The sequence below is a fragment of the Hypanus sabinus genome, unplaced genomic scaffold (assembly GCF_030144855.1).
Source record: "Hypanus sabinus isolate sHypSab1 unplaced genomic scaffold, sHypSab1.hap1 scaffold_93, whole genome shotgun sequence".
In the NCBI taxonomy this organism is placed as follows: domain Eukaryota; kingdom Metazoa; phylum Chordata; class Chondrichthyes; order Myliobatiformes; family Dasyatidae; genus Hypanus; species Hypanus sabinus.
In genome coordinates, this window is record NW_026781783.1 from 725,493 (window position 1) to 749,445 (window position 23,953).

The 23,953-nt window shown below is 40.3% G+C and overlaps 1 protein-coding gene across 1 annotated transcript in view; it reads right to left on the bottom strand.

Moving 5' to 3' along the window:
• Window positions 1-440: 440 nt before the first annotated feature.
• The window catches only part of LOC132390500 (uncharacterized), a 105,963-nt gene continuing 82,450 nt past the window's right edge, over window positions 441-23,953 (bottom strand). Inside the window, exons 25-33 of the mRNA XM_059963114.1 lie at window positions 20,409-20,580; window positions 20,249-20,314; window positions 16,407-18,207; window positions 14,860-15,030; window positions 14,490-14,641; window positions 14,167-14,350; window positions 13,801-13,971; window positions 1,813-1,980; window positions 441-1,699 (exon numbers count right to left, since the gene is read on the bottom strand). Of these exons, the coding sequence (XP_059819097.1) occupies window positions 1,612-1,699; window positions 1,813-1,980; window positions 13,801-13,971; window positions 14,167-14,350; window positions 14,490-14,641; window positions 14,860-15,030; window positions 16,407-18,207; window positions 20,249-20,314; window positions 20,409-20,580 (2,973 nt within the window). The 3' untranslated portion in view covers window positions 441-1,611. The remainder of the gene's footprint in view (window positions 1,700-1,812; window positions 1,981-13,800; window positions 13,972-14,166; window positions 14,351-14,489; window positions 14,642-14,859; window positions 15,031-16,406; window positions 18,208-20,248; window positions 20,315-20,408; window positions 20,581-23,953) is intronic.

Here is a 23,953-nt window from a genome sequence, read left to right on the forward strand (position 1 = left end):
GTTTAGGGTGTAGTGAATTAATGCATCTATTTCCATTTTCTCCTCTTGCCCTCACTTTCTTGGGTACACTGATTTTTTTGGGGGGTGGCAAAGGGAAAATTGAATTAATTCACACAACGACTGTGCCTCGCACATTAAACATTGACACACTGGAGAAAACGGACAGCTGGCAATTAATACAACTGACCTTCGTGCCTTTTTGATACAGGAAAAAAAAGTGAAGGAATCCTTGTGGTCATAGTGAGAATGTGCAAGGTATATAGAGAAGTGCCCAAAATTCATAATACATTTGTGACCTGGCACCAAGCGAGCGTCCTGACTAACTGTGCCTCGCTGCAGCTGGGATTTTGACTACTTTCACTGCCTTTGCCATACTGATAATTTTCTATCGAAGCTAAAATCTACAAAGTTCGGAAGTTCAAAATTCAAAGTAAAATTTATTATCAGAATACAAACATATCACCACATACAACCCTGACTTTTTTTTTCCAGTGGGCATACTTTGCAAGTAACACGATAAACTGCAATCATTAGGAACAGTTAACAAACTGTACAACTGCAGTTATAAATAAAGAGCAATAAATAACAAGCTTAAAGTAACAATACAACAGAGTCCTTAAATGAGAGTAGCAATTCCCTTTTCCTCAAGTTCCCGATGATTGATGGGTAGTAACTGTTCTTAGACCCGGTGGTGCGAGTCCTGAGGCTCTGGTACCGTACGCGTGATGGCAGCAGCAAGAAAAGACCATGACCTGGGTGGTGAGGATCTTTGATGATGGATGCTGCTTTTCCACTGCAATGATTCATGTCGATGTGCTCAATGCTTGAGAGGGTTTCACCTGTGATATACTGGGCCAAATCCAGTACATTTTGCAGGATTTCCCACTGAAAGGCGGAGTTTCCATACCAGGCTGGAATGCAGGCAGTCAGCACACTTTTCACCATCCATCTATTGAGGCTTGTCAAGATTTTCAATGGCATGATCCATGATCCATCCTCTGCAGGATCCTGAGGAAGTGGGGGCGATGTCGTGCTTTCTTCTCAGAAAATCCACAACACAATAAAACAAAGTAATACCCAGATGAATTTAAATCTAGATTGAACGACTTGGATTCCTCCTATCGCTTTGCAGTATAGCTGGAGCCCATCTTTGGCCATTTCCAAAAATGCTGGTGGAACGCAGCACTCCGGGCAGCATCTATAGGAAGAAGTACAGTCGATGCTTTGTATTGAGACCCTTCATCAGGACTAACTGAAAAAAAATTGTAATCTCTTATTATCTTGACTGTACGTCTTCCTATAGATGCTGCCCGGCCTGCTGCATTCTTCCAGCATTGTTTGGTGTGTGTTGCTTGAATTTCCAGCATTTGCAGATTTCTTCGTGTTTGGTCACTTTTGTCTGGGCATTTCCATAGAGCTCAGATGTCAGACACTGAGAGATCGGGCAAGCGACCCTGCAGCTATGACACCCAAAACTGCACTGGGGCCACTGATGGTGTGTGGAGGCACACACTCATCTAGAACTGTAGATGTTTAGGTTTTAAATCTAGTGCCATAGTGAAATCGACGAATGCTATTCTGTCAGGAGATAAAATTCTACATTTGAATGACTCACACAGTAACATTAAGACCACGTCTGCTTCCCCGTAATGACAACAGATGATTCTGCCCATCTGCAGTGAATCGATTGCCCCTCAGCCTGAAACAGATGTAAAAATACAGAGGATGTAATACAGTGTCAATAACAACATGAAATATCGCCAGGAAACCCAGTGAATTTCTATGACATTAAACATTAATATTGATACTCACGTGATGTGCCTCAAACTCTTGCGTCGTAGTATCAGCTTGCGGAAGGAGTCGGTGGATTTGTCTGTGAAGGAGTTTCCTCCAAGGTCCAAAATTTTCAGTGAACTCATTTTGTTGAGAACGAAGCACAGGGACTCCGTGCAGGAATCACTCAAACCGTTATTGTACAGACTGGGGATCAGAGAGATTAAGAAGAAGAGTCAGATTAACCGTGTGTGTGCTTTTATATATATTCACACTGAAACTAATATGTATGATAGAGTTAGTGAGTCTTGGGTCATGGCACCACAAAAAGTGAAACAGACCATTCTTTCCACAACTCCGTGTCTTCTCACTTTGTCAAGACCTTTTCCAAAACTCCCCCGAGCAGTGTCTTGCTGGTAAGCACCATTCTCAGCTTTGTTACGAAGGATGAACAGCTCTGATGGGCAGAAGGGTGCAAGGTTGCCCATGTCCCCCTCCCCTGGGAGAATTACAAACCGTTACTGTTGCCAGGCTGCTAATGAGAGAGAAAGAGATGGAACAAAAACATGTTGGGACTGGAACATTTGCTTTAGACAAGGGCGAGATAACACCGGGGGAGAGAGACCATATTATGACTCCTATAAGATTCATTGCTCTAGGAGTCAGCAGGAGACGCTCATGGAGTGAGCACTGTTTCAGAATCGCTCCATAACCTTTACTTTTTTTAACCTATGATCACCCTTATCTAACTTACTTTTACCTACACCAATAGATTCTTGCTCCATTTTTGGACTTATCTTTAAGAGTTTATTGTGAATTTTTGAAGAAATGAATACAGAAGTGGCTCTTAGATCTAAAAGGCGAGAACCTGGAAAGGATGCTAACGGGAACGGGAAGAAGAAAAAGACTGATCCTAAGCGCACTGAAATATGGACATGAAATATTATTGGAGGTTTTAAATGAAAAATTTGAAGAACAACGACAAATTTTCAAACAAGTTATAAAGGCAATTCAAAATTATATGGATAAGACGGATTCAGTAGTTAACCAGCAGCAAGTTATAATCGCAACTTTGCAAGAGGACGCTCGGAAGCGAGACTTGATAATTGAAAAACTGGAGCAGAAATTACTTTCGATGATTAAACAGATGGAAACACTTAAAAGCCAAGAGTGTCAATTTTGAGAATCGGTCCAGAAGGCAAAACTTACGCATACTTGGTCTCCCAGAAGGTATTGAAAAAGGGGTCCCCTCAAAGTACTTTGCTCAAACTTTTAAAGGATGCGTTCCCTTCTGTATTCCCAGACAGTCCTCCGTTACTTGATCGCGCTCACAGAATTATGCGTCGATCACCAAGTGCTTCAGCTAAACCACCGGTTGTAATTGTCCGATCTCATTATGTGCATGTTAAAGAGCAACTTATTCGTGTGGCTCGGCGTGTAGGGTTGGTCAAATTTCAAGAATTCAATTTTCAATTAGTGGAAGATTTTAGTCCAGAAGTTATGAAGGCAAGGCTTCTTTTTAAACCTCTGATGTCCCAATGTTATGAGAAAAATCTAAAACCTGCGCTCTTATACCCTGCGAAGCTCAGAATCTTGCCTCCGAATGCACAATGGCGTGTTTTCTTTTCTACATCTGAAGTGAGAAGCTTTCTGAATAACTTCCCTCCTGCTACGGATTCTCATCTCCAATAAATGAGTGATTTTGATCGTGCAAGATGGCTTTTGTTTCCAAAACCAGATTTTGTTTCTGGCTATTGGTGTAGGTTTACTCTATATTTTATACTCTAATTAAAGTTTTTTTTCGACATACTAATATTTTTATTTTACTTACTTCAACCACTGTACTTTATCTTTGGTCATTATTATTAATCCTTCGAAGGCGAATTTTTGTTTTACTAAGATGGGGGTTTCTTTAAAATATTTTTGGCTTTTTATTTGATTTCCCCTTTTTTTTCTCTCGTCTTCTTCCTATAATGCATTTCTTATCACAGTTATTTTTTTTTTTTTTTGGTTTGTTTGGATTTTAACCCGATTTATAAGTTACTAGTGATCATATTCTTTTTGTTGTTTTTTTTACTACCAATTATATTACGAAGTTTGTTTTCAGTATAGTGATTATTATTTCTTTAGAGTTTGGGTGGATCTTTTTTATCCTTTATATACGGAGTTGTCTTCAGCTGATATGGGGTAGATTTAGTTTCATTTCTTCTTTTTCCCAGCCTTTTCCTCTTGGGTGGGGGGTGTTTTTTCTTTCTAAATCTTACGTTTTTTTACATCAGTTTTTATTAGTTTCTTCAATTGGGCTGATTTTAAACTACTAAAATGTCCGGGATGTAGTCACTTCCGGGTCCTCCCCTTATTTTTGTTCCTCTTCCGGTGCATTAGTTCATAAATTGGTTAACTCTTTATATGCCACAGGGTTCATTTCAGAAATATGGCTCAGACCATTAATTTTGTCTCTTGGAATACTAATGGCTCAAACCATCTGATTAAACGGAAAAAGATTATCAAAGTATTCCAAAGACTTAATGCTCATATTATATTTGTACAAGAAACTCATGTGAGGAAAGAGGGCATTTATCACTTTTTTTGGTTTTGGTGAGATCAACAGTACCATTCGAATTCGAGTGCTAAAGTAAAGGGAGTTTCAATTTTTATTGACTCCTCTATTGCATTTGTCCAACACGATATCTTTTTGGATCCGAATGGTAGATTTTTGATAATTTTAACAAAAAGTTTGCTATGGTTAATCTTTATGCTCCAAATGTGGATTGTCCCGATTTTTTTAAGTCCCTATTTACTTCTCTACCTAATCTAAATGAATATAAGTTAATAATGGGTGGTGACTTTAATTGTTGTTTAAATCCTTTGTTGGATAAATCTATATTTACTCAGACTTTACCTAATACGGTGGCCACTTATATTAACTCTTTTTTGACTGATAATGGAATTTTTGATATTTGGAGATTTCGGCATTCTAAGGACAAAGAGTTTTCATTTTTCAGACAGGTTTATCATTCTTACTCGAGAATTGATTATTTTTTATTGACTCTTGTTTTATTACATCGGTAATTGATTGTACTTATGATATTATAGCCAGCTCTGACCATGCTCCATGAAAACTTTCTATTACATTTACAGATACAGCTTCTAGTGCTAGACAATAGCGATTTGATTCTACCTTATTGCAAGATCCGGATTTTATTAAATTTATGTAGGAACAGATCGAGTTCTTCTTTTCAACTAATTCCATGGATGATATTTCTTGCGGAACACTTTGGGACACTTTTAAAGCATACATACGTGGACAGATTATCTCCTACTCTGTTGGTCTTGAAAAAACGCATTAAGCAGGAAACTCTTTTATTGGCTGATAAAATTAAAGAGATTGACAAGAAAGATTCGACTACTCCTAGTAAGGAGCTTTACAAAGGGTTGAACTTCAAACGGAACATAGTTCATTACTTACATCTTCGATTGAAAATCACTTAATAAAAACCAGATCTGATATTTATATACATAGTGATAAATCGGGTAAACTGTTAGCTAGTCAATTGAAGAATGCTTTGGTTAAGCGTCAAATTAATAAGATTGATCAGCAGAATGGGGATCTGACAGTTAACCATGATGAGATAAACAAATCATTTCAAGATTCTTATACCTCCCTGCATCATTCCGAAATCCCTCTTTATCATAATACCATGAGTGTTTTTTCTAGGGTAATTGAATTTTCCAAAATTATCATCAGATAATCTTTCAATATTAGAAACTCCTATTACAGATGCAGAAATTAAAGGGGTTATTTCCTCTATGAATTCTGGGAAAGCACCATGTCCAGATGGGTATACAGTAGATATTTTTAAATGTTTATCCGCTACTCTTTCTCCTTGGTTATGCAGGGTTTTTGAAGAAGCAATTAGATTGGGTAATCTGCCACAATCTTTTTATAGAGCTTCCATTTCTTTAATATTGAAGAAAGATAAGGACCCTACTGACTGTGCATCCTATAGACCAATATCTTTATGGAATGTAGATTTCAAGATTTTTTCCAAGTTACTGGCATCCAGGCTGGAGAAGGTATTACCCCAGATTATTTAGGAAGATCAAACTGGTTTTATTAAAATTCGCTATTCTTTTTTCAATGTTAGGAAATTAATTGATATTGTTTATACTCCTTCACATAGCACTTCAGATTGTGTCATTCCATTAGATGCGGAGAAAGCATTCGATAGAGTTGAATGGCCATACTTATTTACTGTACTTGAGAAGTTTAATTTTAGTCCGACATTGATTTCCTGGATTAAACTGTTATATCATACTCCAGTAGCGTCGGTGCTTATTAACAATCAAAGATCTCCCTTTTTTCGTTTATTTCGGGTTACTAGACAAGGCTGTCATCTTAGTCCATTATTATTTGATATTGCTTTAGAACCCTTGGCAATTGCTATCAGAGAATCACAGACCATTTTTGGCATTAATCGTGGGACAGATATATGTATAAGCTATCATTATATGCAGATGATTTATTACTATTTATTTCTGATCCTGAGAAATCCAATCCTGCAGTTATATCATTGTTGGCTCAATTTAGTAATATTTCTGGGTATAAGAGTGAATTGTTTCCTTTAAATAGACAGTTTCCAATTTATGAAAATTTACCTTTTAAATTAGTTAATGACTCTTTTACTTACTTAGGGATTAAAATCACAAAAAACTATAAGGACTTATTTAAGGTTAATTTTTTTACCCCTAATCGATCAGATTAAATGTTTGTTTACTAAATGTTCACCAGTATCTCTGATAGTTCGGATTAATGCTATTAATATGGATATTTTACCCAAGTTTTTATATATATTTCAAGCGGTACCAATTTTAATTCCGAAATCTTTTTTTGCTAATGTTGATTCAAAAATTTCCACATATATAATGGCAGAATAATAATCCTAGTTTAGGTAAAACATATTTACAGAAGGCAAGGAAGGAAGGTGGATTGGCATTGCCTAATTTTAGATTTTATTATTGGGCAGTTAAGATCCAATATTTGATAAGTTGGTTAAAAGATTGGGATATATCTTTTAGCCCTCATTGGGTGAACCTGGAAATTAAATCTGTACAAGGATTTTCATTGGGTTCTATTTTAGGGACTTCTCTTCCCTTTGCTCTTTCTAAATTGCCGAAATGAACTGACAACCCGATAGTTAAACATACTTTACGGATATGGTTTCAATTTCGGAAATTTTTTGTGTTGACTCAGTTTGTCTTAAATATTCCTATTGTATCCAATTGCTTTTTTTATCCTTCTATTACAGACCAAGCTTATTCAGCTTGGAAGATTAAAGGATTACTACGTCTTTCCGATTTATTTTTGGATAATTGTTTTATGTCTTTTGAAAAATTATCTAATAAATAAAATTTTCCTAGATTTCATTTTTTTAGATATTTACATATCAGGAATTTCTTAAATACTGTACTTCTTACTTTTCCAAATTTTGTGACTTCCGGTATTTTGGAGAAATTGTTTGAATTAAATCCTCCTCAGAAAGGGCTAATATCAAAACTTTACAATATAATTATGAAGATACGTTCGGATCCCTTCTATAAGATTAAAAATGATTGGGAAAGAGAACATAACCTTACTATCCCTATTGAGAATTGGGATAAAATTCTTCAATTAGTTAATATGTCATCTATATGTGCTAAATATTCATTCATACAGTTTAAGGTTTTGCATAGGGCTCATATGTCCAAGGATAAATTGCCTCATTTTTATTCCTATATAAATCCTATTTGTGACAGATGTCATTCTGAGATCTCGTCTTTAGCTAAAATGTTCTGGTTGTGTCCGCTTTTGAAAAAATATTGCAAATACATTTTTGATATTATTTCTACGGTACTGAACACTGATTGACAACCTCATCCTATTACTGCAAATTTTGGTATGCCAGTGATGGACTCACTCCATTTATCCTCTTCTGCTTGTCGAATAATTGCATTTCTTACATTAATGGCTAGAAGATCCATTTTGTTGAATGGGAAAGAAATTAGTCCTCCTACCTTATTTCATTGGTTTTCTCAAGCTATTTTACGTCTAAATTCAGAAAAAATTAGAAGTGTTGTATTTGATACTTCTATTAAATTTGAAAAGAAATGGAGACCATTAATTCAATATTTTCATATGATGTATTATGAACCTGATCCAAGCCTATTTGTTTTTCCAGTTTCCATTTTATATATGTTGAGAGGATCGGAGTTGACAACACTGATGATTTTGTATTTTCATGAGATAGTATAAACAGCCCTTTTTCTTTTTCTCGTTTTTCCTTTTTAATTTTATTTTCCTTATTAGTTATTAGATTATTAGATTTTCTTTGCATAATTTATGTTTTCTTTTTCCTGTTTTTTTTAATATATGTTATGATATACCTAGGCTTGCCTTGTTTATTTGTTACTTGTATCGTCCATGATTTGGGAATACTCATTTATACTGTAACCATTGCTTAGGTAGTCTTTCATGTTCAGTTGAAAAGTGTATGTATGTAATCCCATTACCTATGTATCAATTTTATTTTGTTGATATTAATAATAATAATAAAAAGATTGAAAAAGAAAGAAAGAAGACTCACGGCTCCGGAAGGGCTGTTTACTTGGTACCATTCTGTTCATTAAAATTCTTCAGTGGACAGCTGGAGTGGGCTGGTTTGATGGACTAAGCCATTCAAAACTGATTGACACCTGAGACCCCATGAGTAGGGATAAAAGTGAGACCTGGGGGGACACCCCTCAGACACACCAGGAGACGCACCAAGAGAGACACTAGTGAGCACTGCTTATGTGTTGGAAACCACGAGAAAAGTTTGGGGCATCGGAGACTGAACGAAGGATCGGTCAATTTTAACTCACAGGGTTTATAGCGAGGCCGGTGGGGGTTTGTGTGTGTGTCCACGCTTGCCTGGGTGTCGAGTTCACCATAGAAGAACGGTATAGCTAAAGTTCAGAGGGGTCATACCTGAATGGCCACAACAACACATCGACGGATCAAGGACGTAAAGGAAGGTTTGACTGGCTCTCACTATTTGATATCTCTCTCTCTCTCTCTAACAATTTCAACACATCGACCAATAACTACCTCAGCCTGTATGAACTGAACTTTTTACTTTCCCATGATGCTTCATTATCCCCTAGACACGATAGAGCCTGTTTCTTAATGATTATTTTTATATCCACACTTTTAGGTTTAGTTATTGCTAACGTGCATTGTCTGTATATTTGCATTGTTGATATTGATTCGTATATTTACTAATAAGCTCTGTTTTTAAAATAGTACCAGACTCCAACGGATACTTCTAACTTTGCTGGTAAGACACCCAGTTACGGGGTACGTACAAATTGGGGGCTCGTCCGGGATTTGATCATAAATTGGGAGGCCAGTGAATCGGGCTATGAGTCTATTAATTGTTCTGGTTACGTGGGTAGCCAGACAGGAATGCATCAAAGATGGATGTAGACGAATTAATAGAAAACCCGAATTTGAAGGCGCTAGGGAGTGCAAAAAGATGGACGATGAATATTGCGAAAGGATTAAATCTCGCAGAGGTGAAGTCTTCAATGAAAAAGTGCGAGATACAGAGGGCCATAGGCCAGTATTATATATCCGATGATGTGTTGACGCCGGGGGAATTGGAACTTATCCCTGAAAAGAAATCAGTTGTTGGGGTGATTCAGTTAGAGTTGGAAAAATTAAGGTTGGACGTGGAACAGAAGAAAAGGGAGTATGAGATCCTGCTAAAGGAGTTGGGGGCGAAAAGGGAGAAAGAAAGAGCTGAGTTGGTTGAGAAGGAGAAGCAGAGTGAGCATGAGCTTATGTTAAAACAGCTGGAAGCTGAAAGGAGAATGGAGGAAGCTGAAAAACAACGGCAGTTCGATAGGAGGAAATGGCAACATGTGGGTAGCAGGGCAGACCAACAGGAGAAGTTTAATTTAGTAGAGAGTTTAGGTTAGTACCTCTGTTCGAGGAGACAGATGTTGATAGTTACTTCTTGCATTTTGAAAAGGTGGCAGTGAATCAGAAGTGGCCCAGAGATCAATGGGTGGCATTGTTACAAAGTGCGTTAAAAGGGAAGGCTCAACGGGCATATGCAGCATTGTCCATGGACGATCTGTGGAAATAAAACAGGCTCTCCTTCGGGCCTATTAGTTGGTACCTGAGGCATATAGACAAAAGTTCAGAGGTTTAAAGAAACTGTGGAATCAGACGTATGCAGAGTTTGCCTATGAAAAGGGTGTGCTCTTGGATCGTTGGTGTGCTGCAGAAAAGGTGGAGGAAGATTTCCATCGTTTCAGAGAGTTAATTCTGATTGAAGAATTTAAAGGTTGTGTTTCGGATAATATCAGGATGTATCTGAACGAGAAGCCGAATAAGTCTATATTGGAATTTACCAGGTTCAGAATGAATGTGCCCTAACCCACCTGTCAAGGTTTTCCTCGAATAAGAGTTATCAGAAAGGCAGTAGGGACGGAAGAGAAAGTCCACCGGCTAAGGTCGAGAATACGCCAGGGGTTAGTGGAAAAGGTAAGGGGGAGGACAAGTAGGCTGGCAGGAAGGTTCCTGGCTTGACCTGTTATAATTGTGGAAAGGTTGGTCATATTGCATCTAAGTGCTTTGCTCCGAAGAAGGAGACAGGAAAAGGGACAGAAGCTGTGCCTTTGCATGGGATCATTATAAATTTTGACCTGGTATCTGGACCAGTCGAAGTAGGGGTGCGGTCAGAATTGCCGACAGACAGTGTGGACGTCCTTTTTGGTAATGATTTAGCAAGTGGTGACGTGTGTGCAGCAGTGAAATTGACGAGCAAGCCTGTGTGTGCTGAGGATCCGCCGCTGGATTCTAAGATCTATCCCGCATGCGTAATCACTCGCAGCATGTCCAGAAAGGCGGTTGAGAAAGAAGACAGTTTAAATGAGTCCAGTGTTGATTTGGCTGAGACGATTTTACCGACCCTGTACCAAGAGGAGTTAGGGGATGGTGAAGCGGAGAACAGGGAGATGAAAAAGAGTAAGGATGAGAAACAGATAAGGCAGTTCGAAGGTCCAGTGTTGGACATGGATGATCTGTCTGGCTTGACAGAGCAGTTTGAAGTTGAAGAATTTAAATGTGTTCTCAATAACGATATAAGGGCAGTCCTAGATGAAAAGGATGCCATTACCTTGATGGAGTCTGCTGGGTTAGCAGATGAAGCTTCTTTAACCCGTAGGGTTGAGTTTACTCTGGATGGGAGTTGCCCAGAGAGTAACTGGGAGGATCAGGGGGACTCAGAATTTGAAAAAGGGACTGGTATGGAAAGCCTGGAAAAGACAGATTCCCATTTGAGTGTGTTCAGGGTGTGAAGGGTGTGGAGTCACATGGTACTGAACGTAGTATTGAAACTCAGGAATAGTCTGAGATATCTAATTTAGTTAAAAAGGATTGCAGTCCTGTTGGGTCAGATGGACTTGGATCAGTGAAGAAAGTGTTAACCTTGGTACCAGTGGAGAGTGAGAATTCTCAGTTGTTTGTGTTAAAAGTTAGTGAGGAAATGAAAGGTGGTGATGTGAATATTATTGAAGGAGAAGGGAAAGGTGTTCTTCCCAAATTGAATAAAGAAAATTTAAAGTCTGAATTGGTTTTAGAAGCAGCAACCAGGTTGAAGGAACAATGGCTTGTTAACAAGGTGCCTGTGAATCAATTATAGATTGTTTTGGAATTTAAAGGTAAATAACTTGCAGATGTTAAACTGAAAACTAACAGAATGAAGGGTCCTGATGATAGAATTAATGAGTTGCTCAAAAATAAAGAATTGTGTGGAAGTTCAGAAAATGGGCTAAGTTTGGAAAACATTGGTGATAAGATAACTCCTATGAACAGTATATGTGAAGGTCTATTCCACACTGGTGAGCAAGCTAACCATATGAAAGTTAAGTGGAAAAGGGGCAAAGGTTGACAAAAACGCCACTTTGAATAACAGGATCTGGTTTTGAGGGATTTTGACAAAGCATGTGAAAGATTAAAATATCATGGAAGATTGACTGTTAAGTTTAAAAGTAAAATATAGATTAGTATTTGCATAAACTTTTATAATGCACTACAGAATAATCACACATGTATTATTTCACATTTTGTAATATACACTTAAGCTAAGATCGCAACCCTTTAGTTTTTTTCCTGACAAAAAGGAATAAAATATTTGGTTATTAAATTGGAGTGTGATGCTACAGGAATTTATTAAGTTTTTAAGATACAATATATTAAAGGAAGTGACAATGTAATCTCAAACTGGTTATCTAGATGCTAAGTTGAAGGTATATCTGTATTGCTTTATAGTTAAGAACACTTCTGTATTTTTGCTAAACTCTGTAATCCTGCAAAACGCTGTACTAGTTATTTTCCCATTTGGTGAAAATTCCTAGAAGGATGGGGGTGTTACGAAGGATGAACAGCTCTAATGGGCAGAAGGGTGCAGGGTTGCCCATGTCCCCCTGCCCTGGGAGAATTACAAACCGTTACTGTTGCCAGGCTGCTAATGAGAGAGAAAGAGATGGAACAAAAACATATTGGGACTGGAACATTTGCTTCAGACAAGGGCGAGATAACACGGGGGGAGAGAGACCATATTAGGACTCCTGTAAGACTTATGGCTCCGGAGAGGGCTGTTTACTTGGTATTATTCTTTTCATTAAAATTCCAAAGTGGACAGCCGGAGTGGGCTGGTTTGATGGACTAAGCCATTCAAAACTGATTGACACCTGAGACCCCATGAGTAGGGATAAAAGTGAGACCTGGGGAGACACCCCTAAGACACACCAGGAGACGCACCAAGAGACACACTAGTGAGCACTGCTTATGTGTTGGAACCCACGAGAAAAGTTTGGGGTATCGGAGAATGAACGAAGGATCGGTCAATTATAACTCACAGTGTTTATAGTGAGGCCGGTGGGGGCTTGTGTGTGTGTCCACCCTTGCCTGGGTGACGAGTCCACCAGAGAAGAACGGTCTAGCTGAAGGACAGAGGGCTCATACCTGAATGGCCACTACAACACATCGACGGATCAAGAACGTAAAGGAAGGTTTGACTGGTTGTCATAGTTTGTTCTCTCGCGCTCTCTCTCTCTCTCTCTCTCTCTCTCTCTCTCTCTCTCCAACAATTTCAACTCATCGACCAAGAACTACCTCAGCACGTATGAACTGAACTGAACTTTAAATTCGCATATGACAATTCATTATCCCCTAGACATCGATAGAGCTTGTTTATTATTGATTATTATTATATCCACACATTTAGGTTGAATTATTGCTAAAGTGTATTATCTGTATATTTGCATTGCTGATATTGATTCATATATTTTACTAATAAACACTATTTTGAAAATAGTACCAGACTCCAACGGATACTTCTAACTTTGCCGGTAAGACACTCAGTTACGGGGTACGTAATAGCTTGAAAATCTATAACTATTTCCAGGAAACTCTGCCATTTTATGTAGGAAGAACTGTCTTGCAGTATTTATCTAGACCTTACTTTTCAATATCCAATTAGCCACTCTGTACCTCTTCTGTTCCATGGAAAACTCATTGAGATTCCCGAGGCTTTTACTCTAGGCATCACACCAGCAAGGGCACTTTCCTGTAGATACTGGAATATGGAGAACACCACGAACAACTGGAGGCCTGAGATGGCCATGCATAGTCTGTGGTGGCATAGTTGCCATTTCTGATTGGCACACTAAATACGGACCAGCATCCCATCAAGTTTCCCTGCACCATCTCCAGTGCTCAGACTTTCTCCCTTTCACACGATGACCAGAACTGCATGAGCTCCAGCTGGGATCTGAACAATATTTGAAGAAGTTGAAGATAAACTTCTCATTAGTTGGGTCATTATAATCAATGTCTCGAATAATGTCCAGTCGTCTATGTGCCATTTTTACCACATTGAGAATGTTATTCACTGCGCATTAAAAGTTAGGAACAAATCTTTTCACATTACGACTTACTCTAGTTCCTGCAGTTGACATTGGAGCTTCACCAGCTCCTTAGACAGACGTGTCACCCCTGAATCTCCGATATTGTTATCACCCAGTGACAGAAGCTTCAGGGAGCAGTTTGTTTTGAGAGCGATAGCGAGGTCCTCACAGAACGAATCTGTGAGAGAAACATCCCATAATCTGAGGGCCAGAGACAAAGATGGAAATGAATACATTTCAGTATGTAAGAAGGTTTTAATTTCACTTCCAATACACTCCATATCTTATTGTAGACTGCATATTATTGATAGTAACACTGATCCACTCTATTGAATGTTATTAAATTTCAGACACATTGTAAATGTAAAATATGACCTCTCCTTCGACGATACTTACCGTAGTTTCTGTATTTTACACTCTGGGCTGATCAGAGGTCCAAATATCAGCTTCACCCCTGAATCACCCAAATTATTATAGTCCAGGGCAAGATCTGTCAGTGATGGGCTAGTAACTAGAACGGAGGCGAGATAGTCTGCACCAGTTGCTGTGAGACCGTTTCTACATAGCCTGCAGTTCAAAAAGAGCAAGTGCAACCCAATGCATATTTGTCAACATCATTCAATCTGAAGTCAAATTGTAAACAGATACATTCTACATTAGGCTTCAAGTTGTGAATACAAATTCTCAGTCTCGTACTTACCGCAGTTCCTATATTTTACAGTTATGGTTCCGCAGAGCCTCAGACAGCAGTTTGACTCCTGAATCCTCCAGCTTATTGTTATCCTGTTCCAGTTTGATCAAAGATTGATTTGCTCTGAGAATGCAGGCAAGATTCTTGGCACAGGAGGCTGTGAAACTATTGTTCTTCAGCCTTGTAACCAGGAGAATCGGAGTGAGAGCAGAAACGAATGAGTATAATAGAGCGGAGGATTGAGGGGTGGGGCGAGAGAGAGAGTGGGGTGGGAGATGGGGAGAGTTGGGGAGAGACAGAGAGAACATCAGTACACCATTCAATCTGTGTTCCTGATAATAAAGTTAATGTCATACAACAACAATTAGAAACAGTATCTACCATTCTCCACTACTTACCCCAGTTTCTGTATTTTACATTCCGAGTTATTCAGAACTCTTAACAGCTGTTTTACACCTGTATTTCCCAGTCTATTGTCTTTCATATCGAGGTCCATCAGTGAGCTGTTTTTAACGAGAGCAGAGGTGAGGATTGCTGTCTGAGAGTCTGTGATACCGTTATTGCCCAATCTAGCGTCGGTAATGAAAAGATGAAAGGGAGACTGAGACCTCAGAGGAAACGACTCAATATAGATCACCAGATTTTACCAGTAGTTATGTTAATTCTGTTCTGTTCAATATATAATCAGAGAATCAGACTTTCATAGCATGGCACTTAACGCAGTTTTTGTATTTTACAGCCCTGGTCAGTCAGAACTACAGAGATCAGTTTCACCGCTGAATCACCCTCACCCAATTCATTGTTTGCCAATCTGAAGGGAGAGAGAGAGCTGCGAGTCTCAAACTGAATTAGACCTGACCTGGAATGCCATTCTGCCATTTTGCCATTCTGACATTTCGAATAAACATTTCAAAGTAGTGAAGAAGTTCTCAGCCAATCTGTTCTTGCTCTAAGAATAAATCCCAATATGTTTTATCCCAGTTGTTTTCAAGGTTTCTTTAGTTACTCTATCTAAACTTATCTCTGTCCAGTTTTGCTTTGTGAATTATTTTGATGTTATAATGTAGTTCATATTTGTGATCCTGCATAGTTTACAATGCGCATGAAATCCCAGATTTCACAGAGGAAGGTCCACATTCCATAAAATTAAATATAATCTCGATCTGCCATGCGCAATATTCCAGTATGATCTCGATAAGAATGAAAAGCAGCTGGGAAACCCTTCCAGGCATTTTTCTGGACAGGCAGAAGTTCTGGAGATGCAATTTTTCAAAGTATCAATGCCCTTTATTAATGCCTTTCATTTCAAACCCAAATATTCTTGAGGAACTTCTGTAGCCCCTGTCTCAAGCAGAGCAATAATCAGCAAACAGATCATACCACTTTACAACTTCGCAGTTAATGTGTGGTGTGAGGGTAGCCAGAAAATTGGTCCGATTATGTCTCTATTCTCAGGATAATTGCTGCAGCCGGTATATTGGAACTATTTGCTGGCTGCTATAAACTTCAGGGTATCACCGACTGGACAATGAAGATTGTGGGTGTTGTGCCTGCACTTGGACTGCCCGGCCCAGAGAGGCAGAAGGTTAGAAATGGGTGAAGGGATGCAGGTGGTTGAGAAGTGCAAAGGACTGTGTCATTATTAAGTTAAGCTAACATCTGGCCACCTGAAGAAGCTCAGATCACCCACTGACAACAAAGCTGTGCTCAGATCTTTGGCAGTGAATGGAGATGTGGTTGCTCCCTGTGCAGCACATGGTGATAGTCACTGCCGTTGTCTAGGAGAAGAGATCAGTTACTGTTAGTCTTTGCTAATGACAAACTTTAGACATTTAGTCACCGGCAAACCGATCAAACAATGACACAGGGCTTACTATTTGTCTAAAGATTTTTAACATTAAATCTTTAATTTTCACTGTTAGAAAATCTAAATATTTAGAATTACCCCAGCTCTTGGCATCTGTGAAGATAGGGTGCCAGTCTTTGGAGTCCTTCACACTGAATATAGCAGTGATCTAGGTCGAGGTGCTTTACTGTATCACAGAACCCAATGACATGAGACAGGACGGCGCAGTCAATCGGTGTCAGTCGCAGTCCACTGAGTGAAAGTTTTTCCACAGATCCCAGTGAGTCCTGAGCCAGTACACGATTCTGAGACTCAAACAGATAGTGCAATGTGTTCAGGAGGCTCCTTTTACCATCTTCACTCTTTGTGTTGCCACTCAGACGTTTGATCTCCCTCTTCACAAAGTCAATTACCCGACGGGCTGTATCGGCAGGAAAAGGACCCAGAAACTCCTTCCAGCGCCAGGCTGACCCGGAGGAGAGACCAGCAACAAAACGGAGAAATACATCAAACCGCCCATCTGTCATTTTGTGGGCTTCAGTGGGGAATGTCAGGATATCCCCGGGATGTAGTTCCAGGAATTGTGCGACTGCAGCTAGAAACTCTTGGACGGTGAGGTGTGGGAATGTGTACACCACGCTGTGGGCAGAATCCTCTCTCTCCAAAAGCTCCATCAGGAACCCGGACAGGAACTGAGAAGGCTGCAGATTGTACTTATTCAAATCTTCATCTGTAAAAACAATCTTCCTCTCAGACACTCCCACGAAGGCCATCTGACCAACCCTGAGTAACACATCATGAACGTTCTCAATCTCACGACCATGGTTTTTCAGGATATTGTAAATATAGTAGGAGTACAGTTGGGTGATTGTCTTGGGAACTTGCTGAGGGTCCCTGTCTCTTTGCGTGAAGAAGGGGCCTAGTGCCAGAGCGAGGATCCAGCAGTAGGAGGGGTTGTAGCTCATTGTGTACAGGATCTCGTTCTCCTTCACGTGTTTGAAAACGGCTTCTGCCACCGCCTGATCATCAAAATGTCTGATGAAATATTCTTTCCGTTCCTCACCAACAAATCCCAGGATTTCCGCCCAGACACTAATCTCTGCCTTTTCTAATAAATGTAATGCAGTGGGGCGGGTGGTCACCAGCACTGAACACCCTGGGAGTAGCTTGTGCTGGATTAAATTGTACACGATGTCCGACACATGGCACCGGAATTCTGGGTCTGCACCGCGTCGTTGAGAGTCTGCGTCTCTTTGACTCTCAGTAAAATCAATTGCATCCTTTAGTTCATCCAAACCATCAAATATAAACAGCAATCCCTCTGGGTTCTTCCATACTTCTCCCAGACCATTCTCAAAGTAAGGATACTGTTTCAGAATCAGTTCCCTCAGGCTTATTTTACAGAGAATGGTGTTTAAATCCCTGAATTTGAAACTGAACACAAAATGGAAGTGTTGGTATATATTCCCGTTGGCCCAGTCATAAACAATCTTCTGAATCATTGTTGTTTTTCCGATCCCCGGGACACCGGCCACTGCTGCTGAATTCCCAGGTTTTACTCTGTTCACTGATGTCGGAGTCATGGAGTCAAATCCGAAGAATCTCTTTATTTGCTGCCAGTAAGTCACACTATGGGAAAAGCTGCTTTGAAGCAACTGATCGGAACGGATTTTTTCCAACTCTCCCCGAAGGTGTTTCTCTCTCCACTCCTCATGGTCTCGGCCTCTTGCCAGCAGCTCGTGTTCCACAAACCTCCGTTCTCGAACAGAAGAAATGACCGTCAGCTCAGCGTATCGATCAACAAGCTTGGAAACCTTCACCTTCTCCCTCAACAAAATCGTGTTCACTCTGAGCTCTTCAGTTTCTTCCTGCAGTGTTTTCTTATGTTTCTCATGAACATCTTCCATGTGAACAGAAAGAAAACTGACACAGTTAAATTCTCAACTTAATAGGGATACATGCAAAATTCAAATCACTAGAAAGTCAACAGTTAACTCAAAAGTGTCATGTTTGTTACTGCTCAAAGTGAAGTTCCACCAACACACAGCTGTTTGGCCTGTAGCCAATATGCAAAACTATTTTTAAAAATTGAATCTTCACAGCACAGTCTGCTGTGAAGGTGAACATGCCTCTACTACTCCACTGCAACTGCCTGCATTGACCAACTCAAGATCCTTTAATCTCCAAGTACTTTATTTTTAGGATAATGTTTGAAAATCCACATGATTAAGGGTCTCAGTCTGAAATTTCGACTGTTCACTTCCCTCTGTAGATGCTGCCTGGACACGTGAGCAATGCCGGAATCTATAATATCTTCATATTGACAGGCGACGTTTTGTCAAGTTAAAATATTTACTGGAAGAACTTATCAAAACAGTCACCACATGTGTAGAAGACAGCAGTATTAGCCTTTCAGATCACTGTCCTAATGAAGCCCTTAGAAAATCTGAATATCTTCAATTGCAGAGGAAAATGAGGTTTATAAAGAATGGGCAGCCACAATGCTAAATTAAACTCTGTCCCTTCTGCCTGTTCCATCCACATCCTCCCCTCCTTTCATTTTTTACGTGTCTAACAGTCCGTTAAGTGTTCCTGTCCACCACTTCTCCATCACCAACCCTGGCTAGACACTCCAGGTTCCGATCACTCTGTGTCCCGACACATCTCCTTCAGAGCATCCCCCTCTCACCTTAAACACATGCCTCCCGGCACTAATCATCTCAAACCTGTGGAACAAGATACTAGCTGTCAACTCTAGCTATCAGTGTCTTATAAACCTCTATCAGTTCCGCCCTCTGACCACACCAATCCAGAGAAAACGAGCCACGTTTATCTGAACTCTCCCTAGAGTTCATTCCAAGTAATCTAGGCAGCATCCTGTTGAACCAGATGGCCAGCTGGCAAGCAGTGGTAGAAGGCCTCTACTCTGCATCGCAAGACCTTTTCCCCGGTGTGATACAGCCACCCTGTCCTGGCCTTTGTTATGGAGACACTAGCTAACAAGATGCCACCATGCTCAAGCACACAGTTTGAGCCCTGATCTGAATATTGATCGTAATTATGTCCATATGAATTGTTGCCTTGCAGGAGGATGACTTTTGAATACCTGCTCACAGAGAAGTTCAACCTACGTGCTGTCACTGGTGAAGAATGCTACACCTACATTCTTGCCGAATCCGGAAATCTGCTTCGGCAAAACATATTCCTCGTTACACATTCCTCCAATCACAATAAATGTATGTTCTCTGGTATTAGCCATTGCCACCTGGGGAGAAAGGGTGATGGCTGTAGGTTCTAACTCTGCCTTTTATCACCTGTATGAAGTTGCCTCTCATCCTCCTTCACACAAAGGAGGGAAGTCCTAGATAGCTCCAGAATATGTAATCTAATATGGGCAGTATCCTGGCAAATCTCCTTTGAATTTTCTTTAAAGTTTCTGCATCTACCCAATAAGGAGTCAACCAGAATTGAACACAACCTTCTATGTGTGGCCCTACCAGAGTTTTAAACAGCCCCAATATTACGGCATCTCATTGCTCCTGAGCTCAATCACGATGGTGTCACGTGTGTAACGTGTGTGGGAGTTTCGCAGTACATCAGAACCATTGTAGGAGTTAATGAGGCTCAGCGGCTCATCAGGATCTGAACACTGGTCTATGGTTGTCACAGAATGTGCAAGGTGTTCAGGGCCCGTCAGCGCTAAACAGATGGATCGGTCAACATAATTCATCGTAACATTTTCAATATTTGGCAGAGAATCGATAATTAAAAATTTAAACTGCAAACAGCTGAGTGACTGGTGTTGAATTCCGCAATCATTCCTTCTGAATCAAACAATTTATTTTCTCTCTGTCTCCCAGACGGTTCAACCCTCGGAACAAGCATCTGAGGCTCACATTGATTCTGGCAAGTGAGCGGTGTCAGAAAGTGAAATCTCTTACCTTTTAACTGAGGTGGGAGTTCGGTTAACCCTTGACTGATGTTCATGTATTCCGGTATGTCAGCCCCTGTTTAAATCAATAAATTAAAATTGAATTATATTGCTCCAGCTACAATGTTTTTTATTGTCAATTTTGAGTTCAATGTGTTGTTTTACTGTACCGAGCTCCTGGATTTCCTTCAATATTCTGTCCAACTTCGGTAATTCATTTCGCATTTTCACAAATGCTTCCCACATCACCCTCCGGGCTCGGGAGCCTTTCCCCATCACCAGGCTGAAGAATACCTTCGAAGCCTCCGGCCGGGTTCGCTTCCCCACAAGTTCAGAAACTTTCTATAATTAACAAAAACAAATATATTGAGGAGCGTACTGACGAAGCACACGAGGAAGGTCACTGCCCAGTTATGGGATGTCTCGGCAGCCAAGGTACAGTCACTAGACGGGCTCGTCTCTCGTTCTGCGATCCTTGGATCAAGTGGTCAGCAGTAAAACAGGAAATGAAAATTAATAAAACTCTGAATTCACTAGTTGTAGCAGAGTGGGGAATGATCTATGCAGATTTAATGTGATCAGTTCCTGTGTCATTCAATATCCAACTTTATACAGATTTATCAATAAAGAAGCTTCAAGCTTGATAATTGTGGGGAATGCAAGATGGAAGCAATGCATTATTAATCTGCGAGGCCTTCACTGCAAAACCGAGGGAGGATGCCTCAGAAGGTTCTTCAAACAAGGCGAAATTGGACAGATTAGACGTACCTCAGTGATGTGAATTAAACTGGGCTGCTATTTGACATGAGGAAGGATATTAATCAGCCATTATCTTCATTATCTCCATTATCTTCCAAGATACTCAAAAACTTTCACAAAGTAGCATGAAACATTCTGATTGGCGGCAGCAGTCTCTCGAATGAGACAACGGATGTGGGGCTGGGGGAGGTGAGTGGGCTATTGCATATGATCGAAGTAAGTTGCAGAAACTTGTAAAATTAGTCACCTCCATCATGGGCACTAGCCTCTGTAGTATCCAAGACATCTTTAAGCAACAGTGCCTCAAGAAGTCAGCATCCATCATTACTAAACTCCATACTCAGAAAGTATGACCTGTTCTCATTTCTACCATCAGGAAGGAGGTACAGAAGTCAGAAGGCACAGATTCAGCACTTCAGGAACAGCTTCTTTTCCTCTGTCATCTCATTTCTAAATGGATATTGAACCTGTAAACTACCTCACTGCAATTTTTCTTTTCTTTGCACTACTAAGTTGAAATGGGTAGTGCAAAATATGAAAATTGCAGTGAGGTATGTGTTCAATAACTGTTTAGAAACATTGCATTGTACTGCTGTTGTAAATTTAACAAATTTCACGACATGTGCAAACCGATATGAAACCTGAAATTTGATTCTGATATCTGGTGAATGAAACTTTCATTAGCCAGCCATTATGTAACTGAAAAACAGAAAACCCCTTTTTTCACGTTATTCTAGGAGAGCAGAGATAAAACATGTGATTATATGCCTCTTGACTAATCTCACTGGCTTGGTGATTATTAGAAACTGATGAGAGAAGCAGGATTAATCTTCATTTGGAAAGACAGTTCGTGATCAAGTAGAGCCAACATGAACTGGTTCATGAGCAACATGGCAAAATGCTGGATGACCTCAGCAGGTACTGCAGGATCTCTGGAGGGAAATTAACAAATGACATTTGGGGCCGAGATCCTTCATCAGGACTGGAAAGGAAGGGATGAGAAGCCAGCATGAGAAACTGGGACCAAGCCCTCCTCTACTGCCACCATGAGGCCACGCTCAGGTTTTGGGAGCAACACCTCATATCTTGTCTGTGTAGCCTCTACCCTGATGGCAGAAAATTCACTTCTCTAACCTCCAATAATTTCTTCTCCTCCCCCTTTCTCCTTTTTAATTAGTCCTGATTATGGATCCTCAATCACTTGTTCTCTTCTCCTCGACTGTCCATCACTTCCATCTGCTGCTCCTCGTCCTTCCCTTTCTCACACGGCCCCTCTCCTATCAGCTTCCATCTTCTGCCATTTGTCTTTACCACCTATCACCTCCCCACCAACCTCCCCACAAACTTGTTTCAGCTATCATCCACCACAGTTTACGACTTCACCCCAGCACAATCTTCTTTTGATGGCTTCTTCACACTTCCTTTTCCTCAATTTCCCTCGGGATCACTAAAGTATGTCCGTCTGTTTCCCATCCTGATGATATCTCGGCCCAAAGCCACAAATGTGCATTCTCTTCCAGACTTCCTTCAGTATTCTGTTTGTGTTGCTCTGGATTTCCAGCATCTGTGGGCCCGTTGTGCTTACACTTGTCTATAAGACCATAATACATAGGAGCTGAATTAGACCATTCCATCATGGCTGACCCCAGATCCCACTCAATCCCATACACCTGCCTTCCCACCAGATCCTCCGATGCCCCAACCAATCAGGAATCTATCAACTTCCAATTTCAATATACCCATGGACGGCCTCCAGCGCAGACACTGGCAGAGCAATCCACAGATGCAGCACTCTTTGGGTAAAAACATTCCTCCTTACTTCTGTTTTAACAGGTCACACCTCAAATCTCGTTCTGGATTCTGCACCACAGAAAACATTCTCTCCACATCCACTTTATCCAGTACTTCCGAAGTTCTGTAGGTTCCAATGAGATCCCGATGCATTCTTCTAAATTCCAGTGAGTACAAGACCAGTGCTGCCAAATTCTCCTGATACTTTAACCTCTTTATCCCTGGAATCATCCTCGTGAACCTGCTCTGGCCTCTCTCCAATGGCAATACATCCCTTCTGTGATAAGGGGCTCAAAACAGTTGACAATACTCCGTGCCGCCTGATTGGTGTCTTATAAGGATTCAGCATTTTCTCCTTGTTTACTATATTCTAATCCCCTTCAGATAAATGCAAACATTGTATTTGCCTTCTTTACCACAGCCTCAACCTGTAAATTAACCTTCTGGGAGTCTTGCACGAGGGCCCCTAAGTCCCTTTGTAATTCTCATGTTTGAATCTTCTCCCGTTTTAGATAATAATAACTGTTGTTACTTTTACCAAAATAGATGATCATACATTTTCCAACACTGTATTCCATCTGCCATTTGTTGCCCATTCTTCCAATTTGTCTAAGTCTTGTTGTAAATGCATTGCTTCCTCAGCACTACCTGCCCCTTCACGTATCTTCAGATCATCCATAAACTTTGCCACAAGCCATCAATTCCACTAAATCACTGACAAACAATGTGAAAAGCAGCAGTCCCAATACTGACCCCCGATGAACACCACTAGTCACTGTCAGCCAACTCGAAAATGTCCCTTTCATTTCCACTTGCTGCCTCCTGGCTGTTAGCCATTCCTCTATCCATGCCAGTATATTTCTTGTAACACCTTATCAAATGCCTTCTGAAACTCTAAGCCAGTGACATCTACTGCCTCCCTTTTGTCCACTGTGCTTCACACTTCCTTGAAGAATCCTGAAAGAATTTTCAGGCAAAATTGTCCTTTACAGAAACCATATGACTTTGTTTTTAATCATTTGTCTCCAAGTCCCTCGAAACCTCATCCTTAATAATGGACTCCAACACTTTCCCAACTACTGAGGTAAGTCTAACTGGCCTGTAATCTCCTCTCTTTTCTCTTCCTCCCTTCTTTATCTTTGTATGACTATACTAATTGAGTATT